This window comes from Eschrichtius robustus, chromosome 16 (genome assembly GCF_028021215.1).
Source record: "Eschrichtius robustus isolate mEscRob2 chromosome 16, mEscRob2.pri, whole genome shotgun sequence".
NCBI classification, from domain to species: Eukaryota; Metazoa; Chordata; class Mammalia; order Artiodactyla; family Eschrichtiidae; genus Eschrichtius; species Eschrichtius robustus.
The window spans coordinates 70437631-70463329 of record NC_090839.1 but is presented as its reverse complement, the minus strand read 5'-3'; the positions used below and the strand labels follow the sequence as shown (position 1 = coordinate 70463329).

Here is a 25699-nt window from a genome sequence, read left to right as displayed (position 1 = left end):
CTGAGAGTCTCTTTCTTGGGCCTCTTACAATTGTAAATGCAAGCTTCCTATAGTACTCAGTCAGAGAGGCTGCAAGTAATCCCAGTGCTGGAGGGAGCACTGGCTCTTGTGGAGAAATGATACCATACTGAGTCTGGGCAATTTAGGCGAGTTTTAATGAGTATTGTTTAAGCTATTTTAATCTAATTCTCTGACTTTAGAATCTAGCATAAGATGTGATTTCACTGTAATATTTGCCCTTGGGGGTTCACGTAAAGAGCTTTAAATCCTATAACATCTTCCTGCTCATTTAAGCTCCTTTCAACCAAACAACCTTTAACTAAACAATAGCTATTAGCCTTTTAACCAAATAAAATGTATTATAAATAAAAAAAATTAAAAAAAAAACAAAAACAAAAAACTGTGGAATTACTTCAAGAAAACAAATACAGCATGGTTTGTGTGTGATATGAAGAATGTCTGAAGGCTTGCAGAATCAGAGTTTTGGAGGTGGAGCGGTCTTTCTTACTTTTAGCACTTCCCTAACTTTCCCTTCAAGGTGTCCCTATAGACACCCACCCCCTAACACATGGAAGGTGTTTGCTCCCAAAGCTGCCTGTCATTTTTTTCTCAGTCTCAAGTTTCACCTTAAAAATTCATCTTAACCTTTCGTTCAACTTCTTTACTTGCTAATTATTTACATAAAAATAATATTTCAGATTCCCCACCTACAAGGAAAATGCAACACAATAACCCTCTGACTTTACACATCTCCTTTGCACAGGGGTGATTATATTTTAGTGAGAGAGCCATAGAAGCTCAATTTCCTCATTTTATACAGAAAACAATTGCAGCCAAGAGAGGAGAAGGAACTAGCCCAAGGTTGCACAGCAAATCAGTGACATAGCTGTGAAGAGAAGCTCAGACCTGGTGAGCTTCCTCCCACTGGCTGCTTCTCTACCAGCACTTGGCAGTGAGTGGCTTTCTCCTGCCATTCCTCAGAAAGCACATTCATCAGACCAGAAACTCACTGAATCAGTGATCGGAAGTCCAGCCACCCTTTACGGCTGTGGTCAGACACCAGGAGCTTGGTTTTCAGAGCAGGACACTCAGAGGCCACAGAATCCACCTCTGGGGCAAGGGTATCTGTGGTCACGATGCCCTTGGCTTTAGACACTTGTAGTCGGTAGAGAATGTCCTTGGCCTTCATCTGGGTGGTCCCTGGCATGAAGACGATCCCTAGGGATGAGAAAGAAACTGCTTGTTCTGGTATCTCTTTCACAGCCTCACAACCTTGGCTGTCAGACCTGGTTTATCTGCATAGAAATCCCCTAACTTCTTGGTATGCAAAGTATGGCCCACAGCATCAACACCGCCTAGGACACAGAATCTCACACCCCACCCCAAACTTACTGAATCAGAATCTGCATTTTAACAAGATCTCCAAGGGATTTCTATGCACATTAAAATTTGAAAAGCCTGCCCTAATAATTTCTACTCTAAATGGATCTAGCCAGTAGACAGGTGAGTCCTTCTTTATACAAATTTACACAGGATCTGGGAAAGATACAAGTAGGACAGTGTCCCTGACACTGCATCCCTGCCCTCATTTTTCTCCTCTCACTTCCTTCTCTGTCATCGTGAATCTCTTGTCATCTCTTGTCATCATTCCTTGTGTCATCTTGAATTTCCTCTCTTTCCTTCGTTCGTCATACCCAAAGTTAACTACAATGTCCTTTGAACTTTTCTACTTTCCCTTCCATCTTCCATCACCAACAATTAGCTCAAGTCTTTGTGTGCCCCAATTGCATTCTAATTTCTCCACCAGATGCCCTGTCCTGAATCTTCCTACTACCCACCTTCCGTATTATTAGCTTGCTTAGTTCCACAAAGCACTGACTTTTTCCCCTCCACATTTCTTCTCTTCACTAACATCTGGGCCCTCTCTCCAGGAAAATACCACACTCCCCATCCTGACTTTGAGGGCACTGCTCACTCTCCATCTTTCTCTCCCACAACTCTATTCTCTATTTCAAGATGACCATTCTTCGTATAGGCTACTCCTGACTCTAAGCATTTCCATGTGCTATGAACATTCTTGGAATTTCCATCCTTTGCTTCTACTCCTCTTTAATTCTTCTTATCCCAGAGGTCTCAACTCATGTCTTGGATTTCTCATGGACCATCTCTTCACTATACAGATGGCATGGCTTCTCTATACTCCCTCAGCCACTGCTGTTAATTCTTGATCTTGATGGATTAAACAACTATTTGTGAGAAAACATGAGACAGAGAATATGTGAGCAAGAGCACGACATATTGTTGTATGAGCATGCATTATACAACAACTGAAGCGATTCACAAAAGAATCCATGAGTCCCATACTGATTATATAGATTAATGCATAGATAAGCAATTAAAAGGGAAAGGAATATCTCTATAGAAGAATGCCAACTAATAAATGTAGAGGGAATGATATAAATAGAAAATCCTAATAAAAGACCACCATTAAAATATTCAATTCAGTCAAGAATCATCAGTGGATTCTCAAACCATAAGGTGAAAGACAGCTGGGGAACAGGATATTCACACAGTCCCATAAATATTACACGACAGATTACTTACTAACTACAAAGGGAAAAGGTACCTTTACAAAGGTGGATACTACCTTTCTAAAGTCATAAAACAATATCAATTATATTAGGACAAACCAATTTTGTATATCCCCAATGTGATGCACCAAGGAAGACACAATATTGCCCTTCTAGTACCTGGGCTAAAAATGTCTAACCTGAAGATAATCATGAAGAAAGAGTCAGAAATACAAATTTTGATGGACCTTCTGCAAAACAACTGGCTTAGACGCTTCAAAATTATCATCGTCATGTAGACAGTGTAGAACGTAGAGAAACATTCTAGATTAAAGGAGATGGGGGAGATATAACAACTAAATGCAATGCATTGGATTTTTGATTTAAACCAAATAAATGCTATAAAGGACATTATTGGGACAATCGAGGAATTTTGACGATGGATGTATATCACGTAACTATATTGCATCAGTGTTAAACTTCTTGTGTGATAAGTCTACTGTGGTTATGTGAAGGAAATGTCTTGGATCTTAGCAGATGCATGCTCCAGTGTTTATCTGGTGTTTGTGGGTGTCACAGTGTCTGCAACTGATTCTTAAATGACTCACTGGGAGAGAGGGCTCGAATATGACAAAACGTTAACAATTGATGAATCTTATAAAAAAGCAAGAATGTCTGAGACCGTGTAAGAGAAAGTCTGTGTGTGTGTGTGTGAGAGAGAGAGAGAGAGAATTATGACTTTGTGTTTGAGAGGGTGTGAGTATAAGGGAGAGAGTGGATGAGAAGGAGTAAAATAATATTTGAGTGAGTCTGAGAAAAAGAAAGACTGTGAAGAAGAAAAACTGGGGGGAAGAGAAAGCACCTAATATTTCAGGACAAACTGGCTCTAGGTGAGCCCAAAGTTCTGCTTGGGTCACTAACCTGTTCGGATGCAGCCCATGATCACCAGCCACCACTCAGGCACTCGAGGCAGAATCAAGGCTAGATGGTCTCCCTCCTGGAGGCCACAGGTCTGTGTGAAGACGTTGGCTGCACGACGGGTTAAGTCTGTCATCTCTCTGAAACTCCACTTCATTTCATCCCCTTGATTATTCACCCACCACAGGGCTGGGTTTGGACCTCTCTTGCCTTCCTGGTTAGGATCATAGGCTACATGTTATTTCCTGCTTCAAAGGAAAGGGGCTCTAATTTGGCCAATCCACCACCACAGTCACATTCCACTGTGAGTGTAGCTCAAGGTCTGAGATCCCATTTTAAAGCATTTATAGCGCCAAGAGAAGTTGGGGGGAGGTGTGATCCAGTCAACTTCTTCTGGTCTACTGTAACCCCCTCCTCTTAAGTCACATAAAACCATGAAGAGCCTTCATGTTACTTATTGAAGACTTACAATTTTATTCCCCATGTGTCTGTCTTAGTTCCACATGGACAGTAGGTTACTCTCTGTGCCTCAGTTTTCTCACCTATGAAACGGGTATAATAATACTACCTACAATGTAGTAAAGTTCAAATTAATTATTTTGAAAGGTCAAGTGAGTATAACAGTGCCTGGCATATAGTAGGTGCTCAATAAAATTACTGTTGTTATTATTATTACAACAAAATAAAAGAGGATAATTTAATTCCTGAATATTTGGGGAAACTATTTTTTAAATTAAGGTACCTCAAGAGGTGCAATAAGTCAGTCTTGGAAGCTCCAGGGCCTTTTCCCCCTCACAAAAGCATCAAGTAAACAACAATAGACTAAGATGGCTTTGTAGGAATTTAGAAAAGAGTCACAAATCCACAGGAACCAACAAATGCCCAAACAATAAAAAGTCATAACCAAAATGGTAAGAAATTTTGTGGTGTTTTTGCCTAGTCTTGCACCACCCGCTCTCTGATGTGGTACAGTGTAGTCAGAGGAAGCCACCCAATTCCCAGCCCCTCCCCTAGGATAGATGAAAAAGACTGAAACTTGTGTGCAACGTTCTGGCTTGTCTGGAGGCGGCCTTAGGCACTGGTTTCTGTCTTGACTGACTTGGAGCTCAGATGGGTATGAGGGCATATTGGAGGTATCTGAAAACAGTGGCAGATGTCACAGTGTGTGGAAACAGTAGACCTGTGGTTACCTAGGGATTAGAGACTACAGACAAAGAAAGAATAGAAGATTTAAGTCCCCCAGAAGAAGCAGACTTTTAAGAAAGTTAAAACGTTAACGAGCAGCCAAAACTAGAAAAAAATAAAAATAAAAGCACATGCACAGGACCAGGAAAGACACATGCCAGAGAAGACCTTAAGTTTTCATAATGAGCAGATTATTGAAGGTCTTTCCCTGCATGGAGCCAGTCTGCAAAGACTGAGAAAGGTGGCTATTTTTTTTTAAATATCGAATTTTTAACAACAGATCACAAGGTCTACAAAGAAAAAGAGAAGCAGCCTATTGAAAGTAACCACATGAATCTCCAGAAACTGACCCTAAAGAGACATAGGCTGCAGTTACTAGACAAAGATTTTTAAATGACTGTCTTAAATACACTGAAAGAGCTAAAGGAAAACACAAAGAACTAAAGCAAATCAGGAAAATAATATATGCACAAAATGAGAATATCAACAAAGAGATACAAATTATAAAAAGAACCAAACAGAAATTCTGGAGCTGAAAAATACAATAACTGAATTGAAAACTTCACAACGGGACTCAACAGCAGACTTGAGTAGGCAGAAGAAAGAATCAGTAAACTTGAAGACAAGTCATCTAAAATTATTGAGTTGGAAGAGCAAAAAGAAAACTACAAGAAGAAAAATGAACAGAGCCTAAGAAACTTATGGGGCACAATCAAAGAGACCAACATACACATTATGGGAATATCAGAAGTAGAAGAAAGAGAGAAAATGGAGCATAGAACTTATCTGAAGTAATAATGGCTAAAAACTTCTCAAACTTGAGGAAAAGCATGGAGAGACAAATACAAGAGGCTCAATGAACTCCAAGTAGGAAAACCCAGACACCCACAGAGAGACATTACAATCAAACTACAGAAGACAAAGACAAAGAGAGCATCTTAAAAGCAGCAAGAGAAAAGCGACTCATCAGGTGAAATTCTTAATAAGATTACCAGTGGATTGAAGACCAGAAGGCAGTGAGGTTATATATTTAAAGTGATAAGGAAGAAAAAACTGTCAACCAAAAATTCTATATCTAGCAAAATTGTCCGTCAAAAATGCGGGAGAATATGTATGGCTGAGTTGCTTCACTGTGCACATGAAACTATCAGAACATTGTTAATCAGCTATACTCCAATAGAAATTAAAAAGTTTTTTAAAAATGAGGGAGAAATTAGGACATTCTCAGATAAAAACAAAAACAACACTGAGGGAATTCATTATCCTTAGACTTTCCCTACAAGAAATGCTAAAAGGAGTTCAAGTTGAAATGAAAGGACATTAGAGAGTAACTTAAATATAAAAGTATAAAGTTCTTTAATAAAGATAGATACAAAGACAAATATAAAAACAGTATTGTTATAATTTTGGTTCATAACTTCACTTTTTATTCTTTCACTGTATGGAAACCACAAAAGCATAAAAAATAATTATAAATCTATGTTAATGGGTAGACAATATGTAAAGATATAGTTTGTGAAATCAATAACATAATATAGGAAGGTGCAAGGGAACTGGAAAACAGTAGGGTTTTGTATGTGAACGATGTTAAGTTGTTATTAGTTTAAAATGAAGTGTTATAATTTGGAATGTTATATGTAATCCCCATGGTAATCACAAAGAAATTATCTACAGAATATTCCCAAAAGGAAACGAAAAGAAAATCAAAACGTATCACTACAAAAAATCAACTAAATACAGAGGAAGGCAGTAAGGGATGAACTGAGGGACACAAAAGCTGTGACATCAAGGAATCAATTAACAATATGGCAATAGTAAGTCATCCTTATCAGTAATTACTTTAAATGTAAGTGAAAGAAATTCCCCAATCAAAAGAACTAGATTGGCAAAATGGATAAAAAACCTAGAATTCAACTATATGCTGTTGGCAGAATTGTTACTTCCATGTTATGGAATATGATTAAACCAATCAAGAAAACTTTCAGAATATTTTTGCAATAAAAATCTTATACAATATCAATTTAGAAAAGCAAAACCATATTTACATTAAATACAAATTTATATAATAGTATCCATTCATTCATCCAATATGTATTTGCCAAGTTCTCATTATTTCTTAGGCACTGTTCTTAGACCAAAAGGATACAATGGTGAACAAGACATACATATACACATGTATGTAAACAGTTTTAAATGTCTATGGACAACTTTCATTTTCTTGTTTAAATCAAGTCTTTTATTTTCCCCAAGTAAAATGATTTTTTAAAGTTTTTTTAATTCCCCAAGCAAAGCATGTTCAGAGTAGAAGTTCAGGCAATGCACAATCTTACTAACAGAAAAATTTCTTATGAACAGAAAAATTTCTTCAAATTTCTCATCACATTTTCACTCCCTGAAGGTCAACACTGATAATTGTTTGGTGTATAATCTTCCAGAAATTATTTCCCACATATGTGCAAACATGATCCTACCATCTTTGCCTCATATGATTGGAACAAAAGAGTGTGTCTCACCTGAGATAAGACTTATATACATACATACATACACACACACACAGATATATGTATATACATATATTCATATCTATGGAAAAATCAGTGCTATGAAAAAAAATATTCTCCAACAGATTAAGGAATGTTAGCAAGTATAAATGTCTAGTTGTGCACTGTCTATATAAGGGGAACAGATTATATAATATTTCTGTATGAGTTTACAAAATGATAGAAAGTTTGGGGTATCAAGGTAAAAACATTTTTTGTTTTTATTCAGACAAAAGTTTAGATTCCTAACTCTTGCAACTTGAAGAAGATATTGCTTAAGCATTTATAGTTTTGGGGGCTCAGAATTAATCTGATAATGTGATATTAAGATTAGCATGTTTTCAAGAAGATAAAACACAACCTTTAAACTGGATATGAGATATAAAGTTTTATGCAGGGAAGTTTGAAGCCAAAGGAAATTGAGAAATAGATCTAAAAAATAAAACACTAACTCAGCAATAGAAAGGAATGAAGAAGTAATACACAAAACAATATGAATGAATCTCAAAAACATGCTGAGTAAAAGAAACTGGACACAAAAGAGTGCATCCTATATTAATCCATTTCTGTGAAACCCTAGGAAAGAGAAATATAATGGATAGTGACAGCAAATTAGTGTCTACCTGGGGCTCAGGGTGGGGATGGGTGGATATTGACTAGGAAAGGGCAAAAGGAAACTTTTGCGGTGATAGAAATGTTCTAAAACTTATTAAACCATCATATAAAGTGTGTGAATTGTATTCTAGGTAAATTATAGATAAATACAGTTGATTTAAATAAACAAAAACCTACATAGCTACTCCTTGTTAATCTAACTAAAATATAAAGAAGGAAAATTGGAAAGGTAGATCAATTACTCATGTGATTGATGAATGAGATGATTCTTTCTGAATGTTAAAACACATAAGAATTTACTGCCTATAGAAAGGGCTTGCCTTATTTTTAATTAAAATGAAATACAAGTAGAATTTCTATAATTTCTGTAAATTAATGATAGAATATGATAGATTTCATAGAATTTAAATCCTAACTGACATAGATAAAACACTTTCCCCAACAATGATATAACTCACATTCTCTTCCATTGTATTTGTAATGTTTACTAACCTCCAGAAATTTCAAAAGTCAGACTATACTTTTTGACTACAATGAAATTAAGCTAGAAATCATTAACAAGAAGACAATGAGAAACCCATCTCAACTATCAGGAAACTAACCGATACATTTCTATGTAATCTATGGGCCAGAGAAGAATCAAAAGGCAAATAAAAAATATTTTGAACAGAATGGTAATAAAATATGACATATCAAAATTTGTATAATGTACCTAAAAGGAGTGCTTAGTGGGAAATTTATACTTTTAATGCAGATATTGGAAAAGAAGGAAGGGTTAAAAGTAAGGACATAAGCTTCCATTTCAAGAATCTAAAAAAAGAATAACAAATTAAATCAAGGGAGCATACAAGAAAAGAAATAATAAAGATAACAGTAGGCATCAATCAAATGGAGAGCAAATACACAATAGAGTATATCAGTAAAACCAAAACTGGTTTTGAAAAGATTTATAAAATTGGTAAACTCTTAGGAAGACTTATCAAGAAAAAAAAAGAGAATAAACATATTAAAAATATCAAGAATAAAAGGTGTACATTATTACAAATCTTACAGAGATTAAAATAGCAATAATAAAAATATTAATAACTTTATGTCAAAAAATAACTTTATGACATTTTGAATGAAATGAACAAATTGCTAAAAAAATTTAACTTTCCAAAGTTGATGAATAGAAGTCTTAATAACCTATGTATTAAAAAAAAAGTTAAATCCTTTACTAAAAGCTTTTCTGCAATGAAAACCCCAGATTTTATGTCTAAATATTTCGATATGCATGCTAGTGTGTTGAGTCTGACCTGAAAAACTGCTGGTTTTTGTTTTTTTAGGAAAACAGTGATAATTATATTTCAATTATATCTCAATAAAACAACAACAAAAAATTAGTGATAACTTTTAAATTCTTTATCAAAGCTCTTAGAAGAGCACCTGGTACATAGTAATGTTCGTTAAATATGTACTGAATGAATAAATAAAAAACAACAACTCTGGAATATAAATAAGGAATTTCAGGGTTAATTTAAATCTAAAGATGACCCCAATCACCGGTGGGCCAACCCCAGCTCCAGGTGCCCTAACCCCATGGCCAGCTATCCCAGGATCCAGCTTCACCAACCAGTGGGCCAATATCAGCCCTGGAACACCCCAGGCCACATGGCCAGCCACATCAGGAACCAGCCCTGCCTACAGGCTGGCAACCACTACATGAGACAGGAAATGTCAGCCAACCAGTCTGGGGGCCAGCCTTGACTACCAGTGCCCCCACGGTAGTTGGCCATGCCACTACAGAAGGGCTCACATAGCCCACAGAGGGGGGAACCATAGAGCATACAACCCTAGAGCATATAACTCTGGTGACCAGAGGGGAGTGTGCTGCTGGGCCCATAGGACATCTCCTACATTAGGCCACTTCTCCAAGATCAGGAGCCACTTATGTAGGAATGTTAAAAGGCAAAGAAATAAAATCATCTATACCCACAATAAGTAGTTAATGGATATGCAAAAGAAAAATATGTAAAATATGTCATCAAAAATAACAAACATGGGGGGGAACAGTAAAAATGTAGGATGGTTAGAATGCATTTGACCTTAAGAGATCATCAACTTAAAAAAAAAACCATATATATATATATATATATATATATATATATATATATATGTCATGACAACCACAAACCAAAAACCTATAATAGGTACACACACAAAAAAGTGAAAGAAATTCAAGCATAATACTAAACATGGTCATCAAATCACAAGGGAAGAGAGGAAAAAAAGGAGAAAGGAACAAAAAAGAACTACCAAAACAACCAGAAAGCAGCAAAATGGCAATAAGTACATACCTAGCAATAATTACTTAAATATAAATGGATTAATATTCCAATCAAAAGACATAGAGTAGGTAAGTTGATTAAAAAAAAAAAAAAGACCCATTATATCCTGTGAAGAGACTCACTTCGGATCTAAAGTCACACACAGACTGAAAAAGTGAGGGGATGGAAAAAAGTATCCCATATAAATGGAAGTGAAAAAAAAAAAAGAAGCTGGTGTGCCAATACACATATCAGACAATATAGACTTTAAAACAAAGAGCAGGGCTTCCCTGGTGGCACAGTGGTTAAGAATCCACCTGCCAATGCAGGGTACACAGGTTCAAGCCCTGGTCCTAAAAGATCCCACATGCTGCAGAGCAACTAAGCCTGGGCACCACAACTACTGAGCCTGCACTCTACAGCCCACAAGCCACACCTACTGAAGCCTGTGCTCTTAGAGCCCATGCTCCGCAACAAGAGAGGACACTGCAATGAGAAGCCCACATACCACAACGAAGAGTAGCCCCCATCCGCCACACCTAGAGAAAGCCCGCGTGCAGCAACGAAGACCCAACACAGCCAAAAATAAATAAATAAAATAAATTAAAAAAAATAGAAATAAAAAAATAAAACAAAGAGCGTAACAGGAGACAAAGAAGGACATTTCATAATGATAAAGGAATCAATCCAACAAGAAGATATAACAATTGTAAATATATATGCAGCCCACATAAGAGCACCTAATACATAAAGCAAATACAGTTGACCCTTGAACAACACAGGTTTGAACTGTGTGGGTTCTGTTGCATTTCTATACACTAACAATTAACTATCAGAAAGAAAAATTAAGAAAACAATCCCATTTACAGTTGCATCAAAAAGAATAAAACACCTAGGAATAATTCTAACCGCAGAGGTAAAAAACTTGTATCCCGATAACACATGTTAGGTACTCACTAAATCCTAACTGAATGAATGAATGCAGTATCAAACAGACAGAATGAATGATTTTGGACATGAACGCGACCTCTCATGAATAGATTTGGGAGGCTGCTCCCGGAATCAATTGGAGTGTAGTATCCTTGGAGCCTAGAGTAATATAGGGTTTAATTCCCAAGGATAGTCAGGGGTTGTAAATTGGTGGCCTGAATGAGTGACTATATTTTCCACCCCTGAACCTATGTTGCCTGGCTTATGCTAAAAAAAGTTACATTAAAATGTTGGATTTCTAACTTAACATTTTTAATAAGTAAAATGTGTTGAAAATTGAGTCAAAATAAATTCTGTCTATTTGTTGTGGTTTGGGTTGTGTTGTAGATTAGGCTACGGATCAGTTTCTGAATGATGCTTGTTAAGTCGGAAGGGGAGGCCCAGAAAGCCAGAGTGGACTGTGGTGGCACACGCCCTCCAGAAGGTCTTCCATGGGAGCAACATCAACCCCTACGGTGCTCGTAAGGCAAGTTTCAAAATTAATGTATTCCACAAATGTGTACTGAGGGATTGCTAGGTGTCAGACACCGTACGTCACTAGAGAGACACTGATCGTGATCAAGGCAGTTGGAAAAGTAGAAACAGACAGATCAGAACTGTTGTGAGAATGAATGTAAATAGGGTGGAGGTGCTGGGGGTAGGAGAAGTTTGGAGATATGGAGGAATTGACAATGACCCAACAAAGACGGGGCATTCCCTGGGCAAATATTTACATGGTGATAATCTCCAGGGGTTGATGTGTGAACTAATAAGGACTTTATGAAGATAAATGCAGGAAAAAAACGATGGCCTCTCCAGCCATTTCTTATGATTCAAAAAGTCTAAGCAGAGTTTTGGTCTGGGCAGTGATGAAAGTCAGTCTGTAGTCTGAAGGCAGAGATGTTTGGACATCATCAGATTGTGAGACCAGGTTAAACAGTGGATTATAGAATCAGACAGCCTGGACCCAAATCCTGCTCCTTCACTTATTAGGTATGTGAATTCTGTAGGTTATTTGAACCCTTGGAACCTCAGTTTCCTTAGCTGGAAAATGGGGATAATTAAAATGTCCATCTAATCAGAATATTAAGTGCAAAGTGCTTGACATGGCACATTAAAAAAAATGCTCTCCATAACTGAGGGCTCTATTTTCCTTGGAGTTATTATGGAAATTCAGAAAAAGGAAAAAGATGGAGGTAGGAAAAAAGTCCCTATGAAAGGCATGTAAGCTTTGAATACTAACATATGAATGTATGTTCATGGGAAATTAAAAATACATCAACTCTCTGAGTCCATCTCAGGTGAATTCTTTCTTCTGTACAAAGACAGTGTTCAGTGGGTTTTCACAATGTGGACATTACCAGCTGGGACTTAGTAGCTGGAACACCACCCACTGTCGACCCCAACTCTTAGTGTCACCACTGCTCCTCTCTTGGTCTGTCTCTTGGTAAAAGACAAACCAAGGACGTGCATTTTTCTGCAGAGACCACAGGGACAGGTTTCTCTGGACATACCCTAAAGCCACACGCTCAAGTAGGTAGTTGACAGGGAAGACTCCAGATGTACTTGCCATCCTCATAGGGAGATAGATGACATGATTTTGTTACATGGTCAGATGTTCATGTGCACAGTCAGGTTGCCTGTACCCTCCCTCTCGGTGTAGCCTGAAGTCAAGCCCAAGTGTGATGAGATGAACTCTAGTTAGACTCACAGTTCCAGTAGTTGAAGGTGAGAATTCAGACCAACATCAACTTGCTGACCTGTGATTAGAACTTGACACTTGGTCACAATTACCTGTGTACCAGACACTTTCACCTGCTGTCTTGTTTCTTAAATGAGATTATCCCCATTTCACAGATAAAAGCACTGGGGTTCAGAGAATTAAGGAAGTGTCCAGGCTGAGAATTGAAGCCCAAAACTTAAGCTTTTCCCACGATGCTTGTAAGCTTAGCCAAAAGCCATTCTTAGTTCTGTGACCCTCAACCTACGAGGAGCAAGAGGTCAGTCCTGTTCTCACCCCCTATCATGGGTGCCTCCTTACCTTCTCCATTTGAGTCCAGTAGTCCAGTACATCACTTGCAAAGTTAAATTCCTCAGGTGTGTCATAGTCATTCCATCTTGGGGCTCCAGCTCCCGATAAAGACTGGCAGCGCAGGCGCTGAGGGGCAGGGTGGAAGCCATGGCAGGATTTGTGGATGTCCCAGAGGACCCGGAACTTCATCAGCCATCGCATGGTGGAGCAGTCCTCAGGAAGCAGGCACAGAATTCTCAGGCCACCACCTGCCTTGGGAGGAGATGGCTAGTAGGTTGGTCATCGGAGCAGGAATTTCTTCCACAAAATGAAGGCACGTTCCTGGTTAACTGCTAGAGTGATACTTTGTTTAAGCTCACTGGAATTTGGAAGGCACAACTTACTGATTAAGGTGGGGATTTCTCTTCCCAGATGAGGCAAAAAATGATGGGGAGGGGCTATAACTACCAGATAAGGTTGGCACATATTTCTGAGGGTCTTCTCCTTCTCTTTTTTTTACCCCCTGGGATGGCGGCCATGTAGCCACCCCCTTTTTGGTAGAAACTCATCATTTTGAAAGCCCTGTACCTCGTTATCCTTGCTCTGGAGACCTCTCTTCCCACCGGACCCAAATGTATGGTTCTCATGGAAGCTAACATATTTTTAGATGATTCCACCCCTTGTTCAAAGTTGGTCCAGAGCTGAGCAGTCGTTTCCCATGATTCTTTAATCCAAACTGGGCTAATCATAATCCCTCTCCAAAATTTGTGTGTGTGTGCTTGTTACCAAAGGGTATATAAGGCAGTCTCTCCTTGGTGGAAGCCATGAAATGTACACTTTGGAAACTGTCGGTGGCTATAATTCCTGTCATGTGGAGATAACTGCTCTGCATGAGTGAAGAAAACATGGAAGATTTCAGAGACATGGAAATAAGGGGCAGAGAGTATCTCAGAGGCATGCAAGTCTCGGGTTCAGAACTATTGTTCCTGAGGCCCGTCTGCATCTCTACCCCTCTCTTGGTAATATCCTGTCCTGAATTCTATGAGCCAACAGTTTTTCCTGCCTGAGATTGGGTTTCTGTCACTTGAGACTCTAAGAATATTGACAGCTATGCACCACCACACTCAGGACAGAGGAGGCTAATATCACAGCACCTTCCTTACTGGACCGGGATCTGGCCTCAGGGTTTTCCCCAGGACAGCATTCCAGGTAGCTATTACCAATCCATCACTTGACCTATGAAATAAAGTTTCTTTGCCACTCCAGATCCCAACAAATGCTTCTAACATGGGAGCAGAACGCTCATTTATTAGGATGCTTCTTGAAGTTTGATTGGGAAAATTGGCTTAAGCTAGAACTTCTGTTCTGTGAGAAGAAAGCCACTTCACAAATAGCTCTGAGGTTCAAGCACTTCATCACTGCGAACAATTAAGCCTCCTCCCCCTGTTTCAGCAATAAGATAATACTGTTTGACAATAGACCCATAAAAGAGATCAATAAAACTTGACTCAATAATAAATTGAAAATAATTCAACCTGTTTAGACTCGTAATAACCTAACCCCAATTAATTTTGATGCTGCCCTCAGAACCCTGCTACTGTTTGCAGAAAAGAGGACAGATATGTGAAAGCTTCATCCCTTAGAGTTTCCTTGTCTGTGTGGATCCTTAGACCACATGAACTAAAGTATGTCCCCTTCCTTTTTAGTGCCTGTCAATCAATAGTACTGTCTTTTGTTTTATCAGAGCACTTAAGGGAAGAAAGACCCTAAGATAATCAGCTGGCCCAGGCATTTGACCCTCATCCTTTGGAGGAAAAAATTTGAATTGCCAATATTTAAAATTTGGGACATTTCATTTAAAATGTGAATTGAAGATTTCTCTTGAAAACTCAGAAGGCCTGGCAACATTGGGCCTTTATTTCAACCTGGCACCAACTGGTTGGAGCTGAAAATTAAATGGAATGTTGTCCAATTCAACAGGGTTTCCACTACTCCCTATGTTGTTACAGCTACTTGCTTCTGCACTTACTGTACCTATCCAGCTCTTGTCGACATTTGAGCTTAAAACCCCCATTCTAGGCCAACATCCCAAGAGGGACAGGGATTTCCCCAAGGTTTCAAGGCAAGTTTAGTAGCAGAGCTACTTCTAAAACCTGCCTGCTATTTTTTCCAACAGATACCTCTCTCCACAGGCATGAGCTCAATGAGAGCAAGAAACCAGACTCAGTTGCTATTTTTATATACAGGTGTTTACTGCAGGATCCTCCTTGAAATACTCAAGGACAGTGCAAACAACCCCTTAATAAGTGGCTAAAAACCAAAACGACACCAAGAGAAATAATGAGGAAATTAATTAATCCTTTATTATGGGCCAAATTGTGTCCCCTCAAAATTCATATGTTGAAGTGCTAACCCTCAGGACCTCAGAATGTGACTGTATTTGGAGATAGAATCTTTAAAGAGGTAATTAAGTTAATACGAGGTCATTAGATGGACCCTAATCCCATATGACTGGTACACAGTGCCTTGATGAGTTCTTGCAACAGAGCTTTAATTTCACAAGCATTTGGACTGAAAAGCTATTTATTTTATGAGGCAACATCCTTAGCGTGTTATAGGGGATCCTAGAGTTACAGAGCCAGGTTTGGCTCCACTGGGTACCAGCTGAGCGATCTTGACCACCATTCATGTCTCCAAACTTGAGGGCATAGTAGTAATACCCACTCTCTGGCTTCCACAAGGATTAGCAAGATAGTCAATATAAATCACTTAGCCAGCACTGAGTCTGATACAGAATAAGGGCTCAATAAATGTTGAGGTGCCTTCTAACTCCCAGCAAATTCTGAGGCCAACCCCTTCCCTGTTAGATATTAAAAACATATTTTTTAATAAAAGACATTCACCTTATATACCGTGAACAAACTTCTGCATAATGGAATGTGTCAATTTCCAGTGGCTATTTTCTGGGTGTTTTTTACCCCTCTCGGTACCCTCCTCCCATAGCCCACCACATTCAGAGCTGTCTAACATTAAATCAATCACCCATGTGCCAGCCACGGTGCTAGGCATATCACATGTATATTCCCATTGAGCCCTCTTTCTCGATATCACCATCCTCATTTTGCAGTAAAGGAAAAGAAGTGTCAGAGAAGTTAAGAGACAGGCTCAAGGTCTGTAAGTGGCACTGCCAGAATTTAAAATTGGGTCTTCAGATTTTAAGTTCAGTATATACTTTACTGCCCTGTGGCAGATAAACACACACATATAAACACAACCCCCCCCGCCCCCCAAAGAAGCTGTCATTCACCTGCATCTTACCTGGTACTGTCTAGGAAACACTTGGGTTAGGTCTTGGATGGGGACTTTGCGGGTTCAGTTCTCTCTGATCAGAAGTTCAGTTCTCTCTGTGCACAAAACAGAACTTGGTCCCTGGCCACAGCTGGGGTGGAAAACTTGGCAGGAATTGAATGATTCAGAAGGGGGAGGAGATGCTCACGTATAACGGGTCAGAAAGCCATCACAAGCCCTCATGGAGAGAAAATCGGTTAGAAAAACAAACTATATAAAGTAATCTCCAATTATTGTAGGGAGGCCTTGCAGTGTGAATGAACAGATAAAGCCAAATGGAACACTTTCACAAGTTCTCTGTAGCTAACCTGCTCCCCTCTCCCAGTCCCAGGTCTCCAATGTTCTCGTTTAAATGACAGCCAGGTGGCAGCGTTGCCTAGTAGTTAAAGCCTGTGATCCGAGGCAGAGAGATTTGGGTTCAAGCATCAGGTCTGCCGCTTACGCTCTCTTTGACCTTCGTGGACCTCCTTCTTCTACACTTCAGTTTCCTTATCTATGAGATGGGAGTGCCAATAGTGACACCTATTTCCTATGGTTGCTCTTTGTTGGTGTCATTGTTAGTATCAGATGAAATAATTCACGAAACGCACATAGCACAGTGCTTGGCATAATCAATGTTGGCTGTTTTTATTAACGTGGGATTCGAAGAGAAACAGTGTGGTGTACTGGCAAGATGCAGGGTCTTTGGTATCCCAAAGTCTTGAGCTTAAATCCTGGCACAGACACTTATAAGATGGCCCATGGCAAGCCGTTTACCTCTTCTAACTTTTGTCTTCTCATCTGAAAAGTGGAGGAGTGGGTGGTTGTTAATAAGATTTGTCCCACGGGATCTTTGAAAGGTTCGCACAATGTACAGTCTGCAGCGTGCCTGGCCCAGCCATGTATACACTGGGTTGACACTGATGTTGCATTGGATAAGTCCAGATTGTCACAAGTAGTGGCTGGTACTGTTCGTTTTCTTCTAGAGCCATTTTGGGGAGTTGTTAGGGGATGGCGGATGTCTAGTATCCTGGTGCAACTTTCCCAGCACCTTTTGCCTCCCAACCTCCATTGAACCAGGGAGAAAAATACCTGTGCTCAAAGCCACCACCAAAGACTGCTGGAGACAGCTAGAACACCCCTGCTAGGGCGGAGGGGCAAGCCTGGCCTCTGAGGGGTGGGTCTTGCTCTTTCTGGCCGATGCATTCATGGTGAATCCTTGCTCAGGATAGACTCTTATTTTATGGAGAGGAGCAAGTAAGCAGGCAGGGCTAGCTGACTGGCCATAGTAAGCTAAAGATTATGAAGTACAAAACACCCTGTTACTCAAGCAGAAGAGGCGATCACTTCTGAGAAGAGAGTGGGGACAGGAGGAACAGTGCACGAGGTGCCCTCTGGATCTCAGTAGATCTCCCGTGTGGAACTGTTACACCAGCACTGTGGTCAAGAAGACAGGCTCTGGGGCCGGGCAGCCTGGGTTTCAGTCTAGCTTTTATCCGTTACCAGCTCTGGGACACTGAGCGAGTTTAGTATCCCTTTGTGCCTCAGAGACAGTAGAATTCTCTAAAGATTCCATGTGCACGTCTCTCTCATGTCCAAGCTTCTTCTGTAGTTAGGGTGAGGCTATTGAATTCCACTTTTGGACAAGGAACTGCAGGTGGAAGTGACACAAGTCACTTCTGGTCTAGGGCATTTAAGAGCTGCTGTGAGTTCTCTATAATCTTCTTCTGACTCAGTAGTCCTGGTAACTGTGTAGGGAGATAGAAGCATCAAAATATGGCAGAGATTCTATCAGCCTGGCTCTCTGTAGGGCCCTTTCTGCATTACACGTTTCAGATATCACATCCTCTCATACCTTCTGCGGGGCTTGCTGGGACATCTGGGGACCTCCCAAACCAATTGTGGGACAGGCTCTATATCCAGCTCACAGCCCCAGGGGTCTCTGTTTCTCTTCTCCCAGGACCCTCTTCTTTTCAGAGTACCTGGGCCCTGGTGGGACGTGGACGATAGAATGGTGCCCATGGGTGGGTAGAGAAGAATGACTGAAAAAAGTCATGACTCCATCAAAAAGCCAGACCTTAGAGTCTGAAAATATACCTGCTCTTCTGAGCAAATGTCCTGCCCTGCTCACTCCTCCCCTCTCTCTCTCCTTCTGTAGGCAGACTGGCTCTTTTGGTGGACTGAAGTTTTAATTAAGGGTAGCTAAAATTAAACAGCAATGTTAGTCAGCCCTTTCATTGCTCTCTTCTACCTTTCTGTTACCACATCCTGCTTCTTCTGAGTCTTCTTTCTCAATATTGATCATAGGATTCTCTTCCTCTTTATTCTATTAAAGTATTATTGTTCTCCAAAGACTCATCCACACCCAACAGTTTCTCTCATTCCATTTATTCCCTCTCTCTCTCTCTCTCAATAATTTCCTAACCACATTAAAAGTCTTTACTTCCCCCAGAGTTCAAACTTAAATATCCAGCTGATTACTAAATATACACTAACCTCAGTATTTCATAGACAGCATAGATAAGTTAACATGACTACAATTAAATTCTGTGTTCCTGCCTCGAAACTTATTCCTCTCAGAGTCTTACAACCACCTATCCCAGTTTACTTAGTCAAACACCTAGACATCATAATTCTGTGCCTCCTTGCCCTTAACCCTATCTGCCTTATTTAGTCACTAAGTTACCAGGTTCCAAGAAGAAGGAATTCTTCTTCTAAGCATTTCTCAAATTCTCCTTTAATACATTTACCACTCGCTTACCAAGGTAATCATTTAGAAATAAATTGTTGACTGAGTTCATTACTGTCCAGATAAAGTCCAAACTTTGTATCATGTGATATAATGACCACCCCTTCTGACATTTCATAACTTGAACCTGACATTGAAATAATATTGAATGCAAGTGAGGTGACTATCTTTTTTCAGGGTAAGATCCTCCTTCTATCTACAGATAATTGCAGCAATCCGGGGGCAACTTAGGCCATCAACACATACACAAATTAGTTAGTCTGTGGATTCTCTAGAGCTAATGATTTCCAGGGAAGTTATGAACAACATATACTGGGTCACAGGGACTTGACAATCATTACTTCTTGGTTCTGAGGGTTACTGGGGCATCTTAAAGGCTTTAACTAGACAAAGGAAGGATGAGGTAGTCTATTTTTATCTCATCATGAAAAAAACAAGAGTCCGTGATTTCCTTGTGCAGGCACATCTTGGAGATATTGCAGGTTCAGTTCCAGACCACAGCAATAAAGCAAATATCGCAATAGAGTCACACAAAGTTTTCTCCGTTTCCCAGTGCATATAAAAGTTATGTTTACACTATACTGTAATCTATTGTGTGCAGTAGCAATATACCTTAAAAAAGTACATAACTTAATTTAAAAATACTTTATTGCTAAAAAATGCTAACCATCATCTAACAACGCAGGGTTGCCCAAACCCGTCAATTTGTAAAAACCACAATATCTGTGAAGCGCAATAAAGTGAAAGAATAAAATGAGGTATGCCTGTAGTTACAGTAAGGCAATCTGAAAGGTACTGGCTTAATATTGTGATTTCTATATACAAGCCAAATGGAGAAGGAGATGGAATGAAGTGGGGAGAGACACATTCTGGACTTTGGGTAAGTAAGTCATAGATTTTCCCTAGAAGTATGGGTTCCCAATATCACTCATTCCGGAGCCTGGAGAAGGTAAGGAGATCATGGCATGGGCACTGAGTAAGGAGATATGATCAAAGTCATTCTCACTATAGGATAAAGATAACACTGAAAGTGTCAGAATGATCAATCTGCTAGATTTAAAATTTTGGGAATGTGTCAGTTAAATGATATTCCTTCAACAGTGATAAATCCAGATTGTGAAAAAGAAAGTTTTGCTCTTTCCTTAGCAGATTGTGTTTCTCTACTAGGCCTAACATAAAACTCTGGTGAATTTTAGTGGACTCCAGGAGAGGATTATATCACAGTATATTCACCTTCTGGTGGATATTTTATTTTATTTTATTACTGAGTTGTAATTAACATACAATATTATATTCGTTTCAGGTGTACAACAGTAAATTGATATTTTTATACATTATAAAATGATCAACATAATAAGGCCAGTTAACATCATCACTGTACAAAGTTGTTACAATATTTTGACTATATTTCCTATCTGTACATTACATCCCTGGGACTTATTTATTTTATATCTGAAAGTTTGTACCTATAATTCTCTTCATCTGTTTTGTTCATCCCCCACCAACCCCCATCCCCTCTGGCAACCACCAATTTGTTCTCTGTATCTATGAGTCTGTTTCTGTTTTGTTTTGTGTGTTCATTTGTTTTGTTTTCTAGATTCCACATATAAGTGAAATCATGTGGTGTCTTTTTCTCTGTCTGACTTATTTCACTTAGCATAATACCCTCTAGATCCATCCATGTTGCCACAAATGGCATGCTTTTGTACTTTTTTATGGCTGAGTAATATTCCATTGTATATATATATACCACATCTTCTTTATCCATTCATCTATCAATGGACATTTGAGTCTTTAATATATTTTGAGTGTATTTTTCTATATGGTGTAAGAAAGCGGTCGAGTTTATTCATTTGCAAGTAACTGTTTAGCTTTCCCAACACCATTTATTGAAGGGACTATCTTTTCACACATTGTATATTCTTGCTTCCTTTGTCATAGATTAATTGACCACATGAGTGTGGTTTTATTTCTTGACTCTATATTCTATTCCATTGACCTATGTATCTGTTTTTGTGCCAGTATCATACTGTTTTGATTACTATTGCTTTGCAGTAAAGTTTCAAGTCTGGGAGTATAATATCTCTAGGACTGTTCTTTTTTTCTCAAGATTGCTCTGGCTGGTAAGGATCTTTGTGTTTCCATAAAAATTTTAAATCATTTGTTCTAGTTCTGTGAAAAATGCCATTGGTATTTTGATAGGGATTGCATTGAATCTGTAGATTGCTTTGGGTGGTATGGACATTTTAACAATATTGATACTTCCAATTCATGAGCATGGTATATCTTTCCATTTCTTTCTGTCTTCTTCAATTTCTTTGTCAATGTCTTATAGTTTTCAGAAAACAGGTCTTTCACCTTCTTGATTAAACTTATTCTTAGGTACTTTATTCTTTTTGTTGAAATTGTAAACAGGATTGTTCTTTTCATTTCTCTTTCTGAAAGTTTGTTATTAGTGCATAGAAATTCGAGATTTCTGAGTATTAATTTTGTATGCTGCAATTTTACTGAATACATTTATTAGTTCTAATAGTTTTTTGATGGAGTCTTTGAGGTTTTCTACATACAGTTTCATGTCATCTGCAAATAGTTAAAGTTTTACTTCTTCCTTTCCAATTTGGATACTTTGATTTCTTTTGTTTGCCTAATTGTTGCCGCTAGGACTTCTAATACTATGTTGAATGCAAGTGGTGAGTGTGGGCATGTTTTTCTTGTTCCTGATCTTAAGCTTTTCCTTTAAAGGAAACACTTTCATCTTTTCACCATTGTGTATTATGTTAGCTGTGAGTCATATATGGCCTTTATTATGTTGAGGTATGCTCCCTCTTATACACATTTTCTGGAAAGATTTTATTATAAATGAATGTTGAATTTTGTCAGATGCTTTTCCTGCATCTATTGAGATGATTATGTAATTTTTATTCTTAATTCATTAATGTGCTTTATCACATTGATTGACTTATGGATGTTAAACTATCCTTGCATTGTAGAATGAATCCCACTTGATCATGGTATATGATCCTTTTAATGTGCTGTTGAATTTTATTTACTAATATTTTGCTGAGGATTTTTGCATCTATGTTTATCAGGGATATTGGCCTGTAATTTTCTTTTTCTTTCTGGTATCTTTGTCTGGTTTTTGTTTCAGGGTAATTTTGGCCTCATAAAATGCACTTGGAAGTATTCCTTCCTCTTCAATTATTTAGAATAATTTGAGAAAGGTAGGTTTTAACTCTTCTTTAAAGGTTTTATAGAATTCTTCTTGAAGTCATCTGGACCTAGACTTTTGCTTTTGGATTTTTTTAAAATTACTGATTCAATTTTGTTACTAGTAATCATTCTATTCAGTTTTTCTATTTCATTATGATTCAATCTTGGAAGATTGCATGTTTCTAGGAATTTATCCATTTCTTCTAGGTTGTCTAATTTGTTGGCATATAATTGTTTTAGTAGTCTCTTATGATCCTTTGTATTTCTGTGGTGCCAGTTGTAATTTCTCCTCTTTCATTTCTGACCTTATTTATTTGGGCTCTCTTTCTTTTTTTCTTGATAAGTCTGGCTAAAGGTTTCTTGATGTTGTTTATCTTTTCCAAGAATCAACTTGTAGTTTCATTGATCATTTCCATTGTGTTTTTAGTCTCTATTGCATTTATTTCCACTCTAATCTTTCTTATTTCCTTCCTTCTACTGACTTTGGACTTTGCTTCTTCTTTTTCTGTTCCTTTAAATGTATATTTAGACTATTTATTTGAGATTTTTCTTGTTTCTTGAAGAAGGCCTCTATTGCTCTGAACTCCTTTTGCTGTTTCCACTTTCATTTATCTCCAGGTGTTTTTAGTCCCTTTTGATCTTCATTAACCCACTGGTTGTTTCCTAGCATGTTGTTTGGTGTCCACATGGTTATGTGTTTTTTCCCCCAGCTTTTTTCTGTAGTTGATTTCTAATTTCATACCTTTGAGACCATAAAATATGCTTGATATGATTTCAATCTTCTTAAACATAGTGGGATTTATTTTGTGGCCTAACATGTCCTTGAGAATGTTCCATGTGCACTTGAAAAGAATGTATATTCTTCTGGTTTTAGATGGAGTGTTTTATATATATCTATTAAGGTCTAATGTGTCATTTAAGACCAGTGTTTACTTACTCATTTTCTGTCTGAATGATCTATCCATTGATGTAAGTTGGGTATTAAAATCCCCACTATTATTGTATTGTTGTCTACTTCTCCCTTTATTTCTGTTAATATTTGTTTTGTATATTTAGGTGTTCCCATGTTAGGTACATGAACATTTATAAATGTTACATCCTTTTGTTGGATTGACCCCTTTATTATTATGTAATGCCCTTTCTTGTCTCTTGTTACAGTCTTGTTTTAAAGTCTATTTCATCTGATATGAGTATTACTATCCCAGCTTTCTTTTATTTTCCATTTACATAGAATATCTTTTTCCATACCTTCACTTTCAGTGTATGTGTGTCTTTAGATCTGAGGTGAGGTTCTTGTAGGCAGCATATATATGGCTCTTGTTTTTTGCTTATGTTTTTGTTTTTTGTTTTGTTTTTTAAATATTCTTCCAGACACCCTATATCTTTTGATTAGAGCATTTAGTCCATTTACATTTAAAGTAATTATCGATAGGTATGTACTTATTGCCATTTTGCTAATCGTTTCTCAGTTGTTTAGTAGTTCCTGTTTTCTTCTTTTGGTCTCTTCCCTGTGGCTTGATGGATTCCTTTAGTCTTCTGTTCAGATTCCTTTCTCTTTATTTTATGTGTATCCATTGTAGGTTTTTGGTTTGCAGTTACCATGAGGTTCATATAGATCAACCTGTATATATAGCCATCTATTTTAAGCTGACAGTTGCTTAAGTTCAAAAGCATTCTAAAAGCACTACATTTTTAACCCCCCTCCCATATTTTATGTTTTTGATGTCATATTTTATATCCGTGTATTTTGTGTATCCCTGAATTACTTACTGTGGTTATAGTTGATTGTACTACTCTTGTCTTTTAAAATTCATACTAGCTTTTTGAATGGCTGATCCACTGCCTTTACTATATATTTGCCTTTACCAGTGAAATTTTTCCTTTTATATATTTTCTTATTTCTAGTTGTGGTCTTTCTTCTCCATTCATAGAAAACATTTTAACATTGTTATAAGGCCAGTTTAGTGGTAATAAACTCCTTTAGTTTTTAGTTCTCTGGGAAACTCTTTATCTCTCCTTCAATTTTTAGTGCCAACCTTGCCAGGTAGAGTATTCTAGGTTGTAAGTTTTTCTCTTTCAGCACTTTAAATACATCTTGCTTGTAAACTTTCTGCTGAAAAATCAGCTGATAGTCTCATGGGGTTTCCCTTGTATTGTAAATGATTAGTATGTGATTAGCTGTTTTTCTCTTACTGCCTTTAAAATTCTCTCTTTATCCCTAACTTTTGCCATTTTAATTATAAAATGTCTTAGTGTGGATCTCTTTGGGTTCATTTTGTTTGGGACTCTGTTCTTCCTGTACCTGGATGTCTGTTTCCTTCCCCAGCTTAGGGAAGTTTTCCTTCCCCAGCTTAGGGAAGTCATTATTTCTTCAAATAAGTTTTCTGTCCCTTTCTCTCTCTTCTTCTGCGACCTCAATAATACAAATGTTAGAATGCTTGATGCTGTCTCAGAGAACCCTTAAACTCTCCTCATTTTAAAAATTTCTTTCTTCTTTTTGGTGTTCTAATTTAGTGATTTCCACTATTCTATCTTCCAGATTGTTTATTCATTCTTTTGTATCATCTAATCTGCTATTGATTCCCTCTGGTGTATTTTTTTTAAATTAATTAATCTATTTTTGGCTGTGTTGGGTCTTCATTGCTGCACGTGGGCTTTCTCTAGTTGCGGCGAGTGGGGACCACTCTTCGTTGCGGTGTGCGGGCTTCTCATTGCGGTGGCTTCTCTTGTTGAGGAGCATGGGCTCTAGGCGCATGGGCTTCAGTAGTTGAGGCACACAGGCTCAGTAGTTGTGGCTCGCAGGCTCTAGAACGCAGGCTCAGTAGTTGTGGCACACGGGCTTAGTTGCTCCGCGGCATGTGGGATCTTCCCGGACCAGGGATCGAACCCGTGTCCCCTGCATTGGCAGGCGGATTCTTAACCACTACGCCACCAGGGAAGCCCCCTCTAGTGTATTTTAAATTTCAGTTATTGTATTCTTCAGTTCTGATTGGTTCTTTCTTATATTTTCTAAGTCTTTGTTGAAATTCTCACTGAGGTCCTGATTCTTCTCCTAAGTTCAGTGAGCATCCTTGTGACCATTTCTTTGAATACTTTATCAGGTAAATTACTTATCTCTGTTTCATTAAGGTTTTTTTCCTGGGATTTTATTTTGTTCTTTCATTTGGGACCTATTTCTCTGTCTCCTCATTTTGTTTGACTTCTGTTTCTGTCAGTTAGGCAAAAGAGATACCTCTCCTGGTCTAGAAGGAGTGGCCTTGTGTGGGAGCCTCCCTTGTATAGATTGCTTGCACCTGGCA

The 25699-nt window shown here is 38.3% G+C and overlaps 1 protein-coding gene across 3 annotated transcripts in view; it reads right to left on the bottom strand.

The window, feature by feature from the left end:
* Positions 1 to 16995, bottom strand: part of LOC137750645 (acyl-coenzyme A synthetase ACSM1, mitochondrial) — a 45119-nt gene extending 28124 nt beyond the window's left edge. The window contains exons 1-4 of one of the 3 annotated variants that reach the window (XM_068525072.1): positions 16433 to 16995; positions 13145 to 13467; positions 3492 to 3702; positions 1011 to 1218 (exon numbers count right to left, since the gene is read on the bottom strand). In XM_068525072.1, the coding sequence (XP_068381173.1) occupies positions 1011 to 1218; positions 3492 to 3702; positions 13145 to 13336 (611 nt within the window). In that variant the 5' untranslated portion in view covers positions 13337 to 13467; positions 16433 to 16995. The remainder of the gene's footprint in view (positions 1 to 1010; positions 1219 to 3491; positions 3703 to 13144; positions 13468 to 16432) is intronic. The other 2 variants (XM_068525073.1, XM_068525071.1) reach the window with 2 other exon arrangements.
* Positions 16996 to 25699: the final 8704 nt, after the last annotated feature.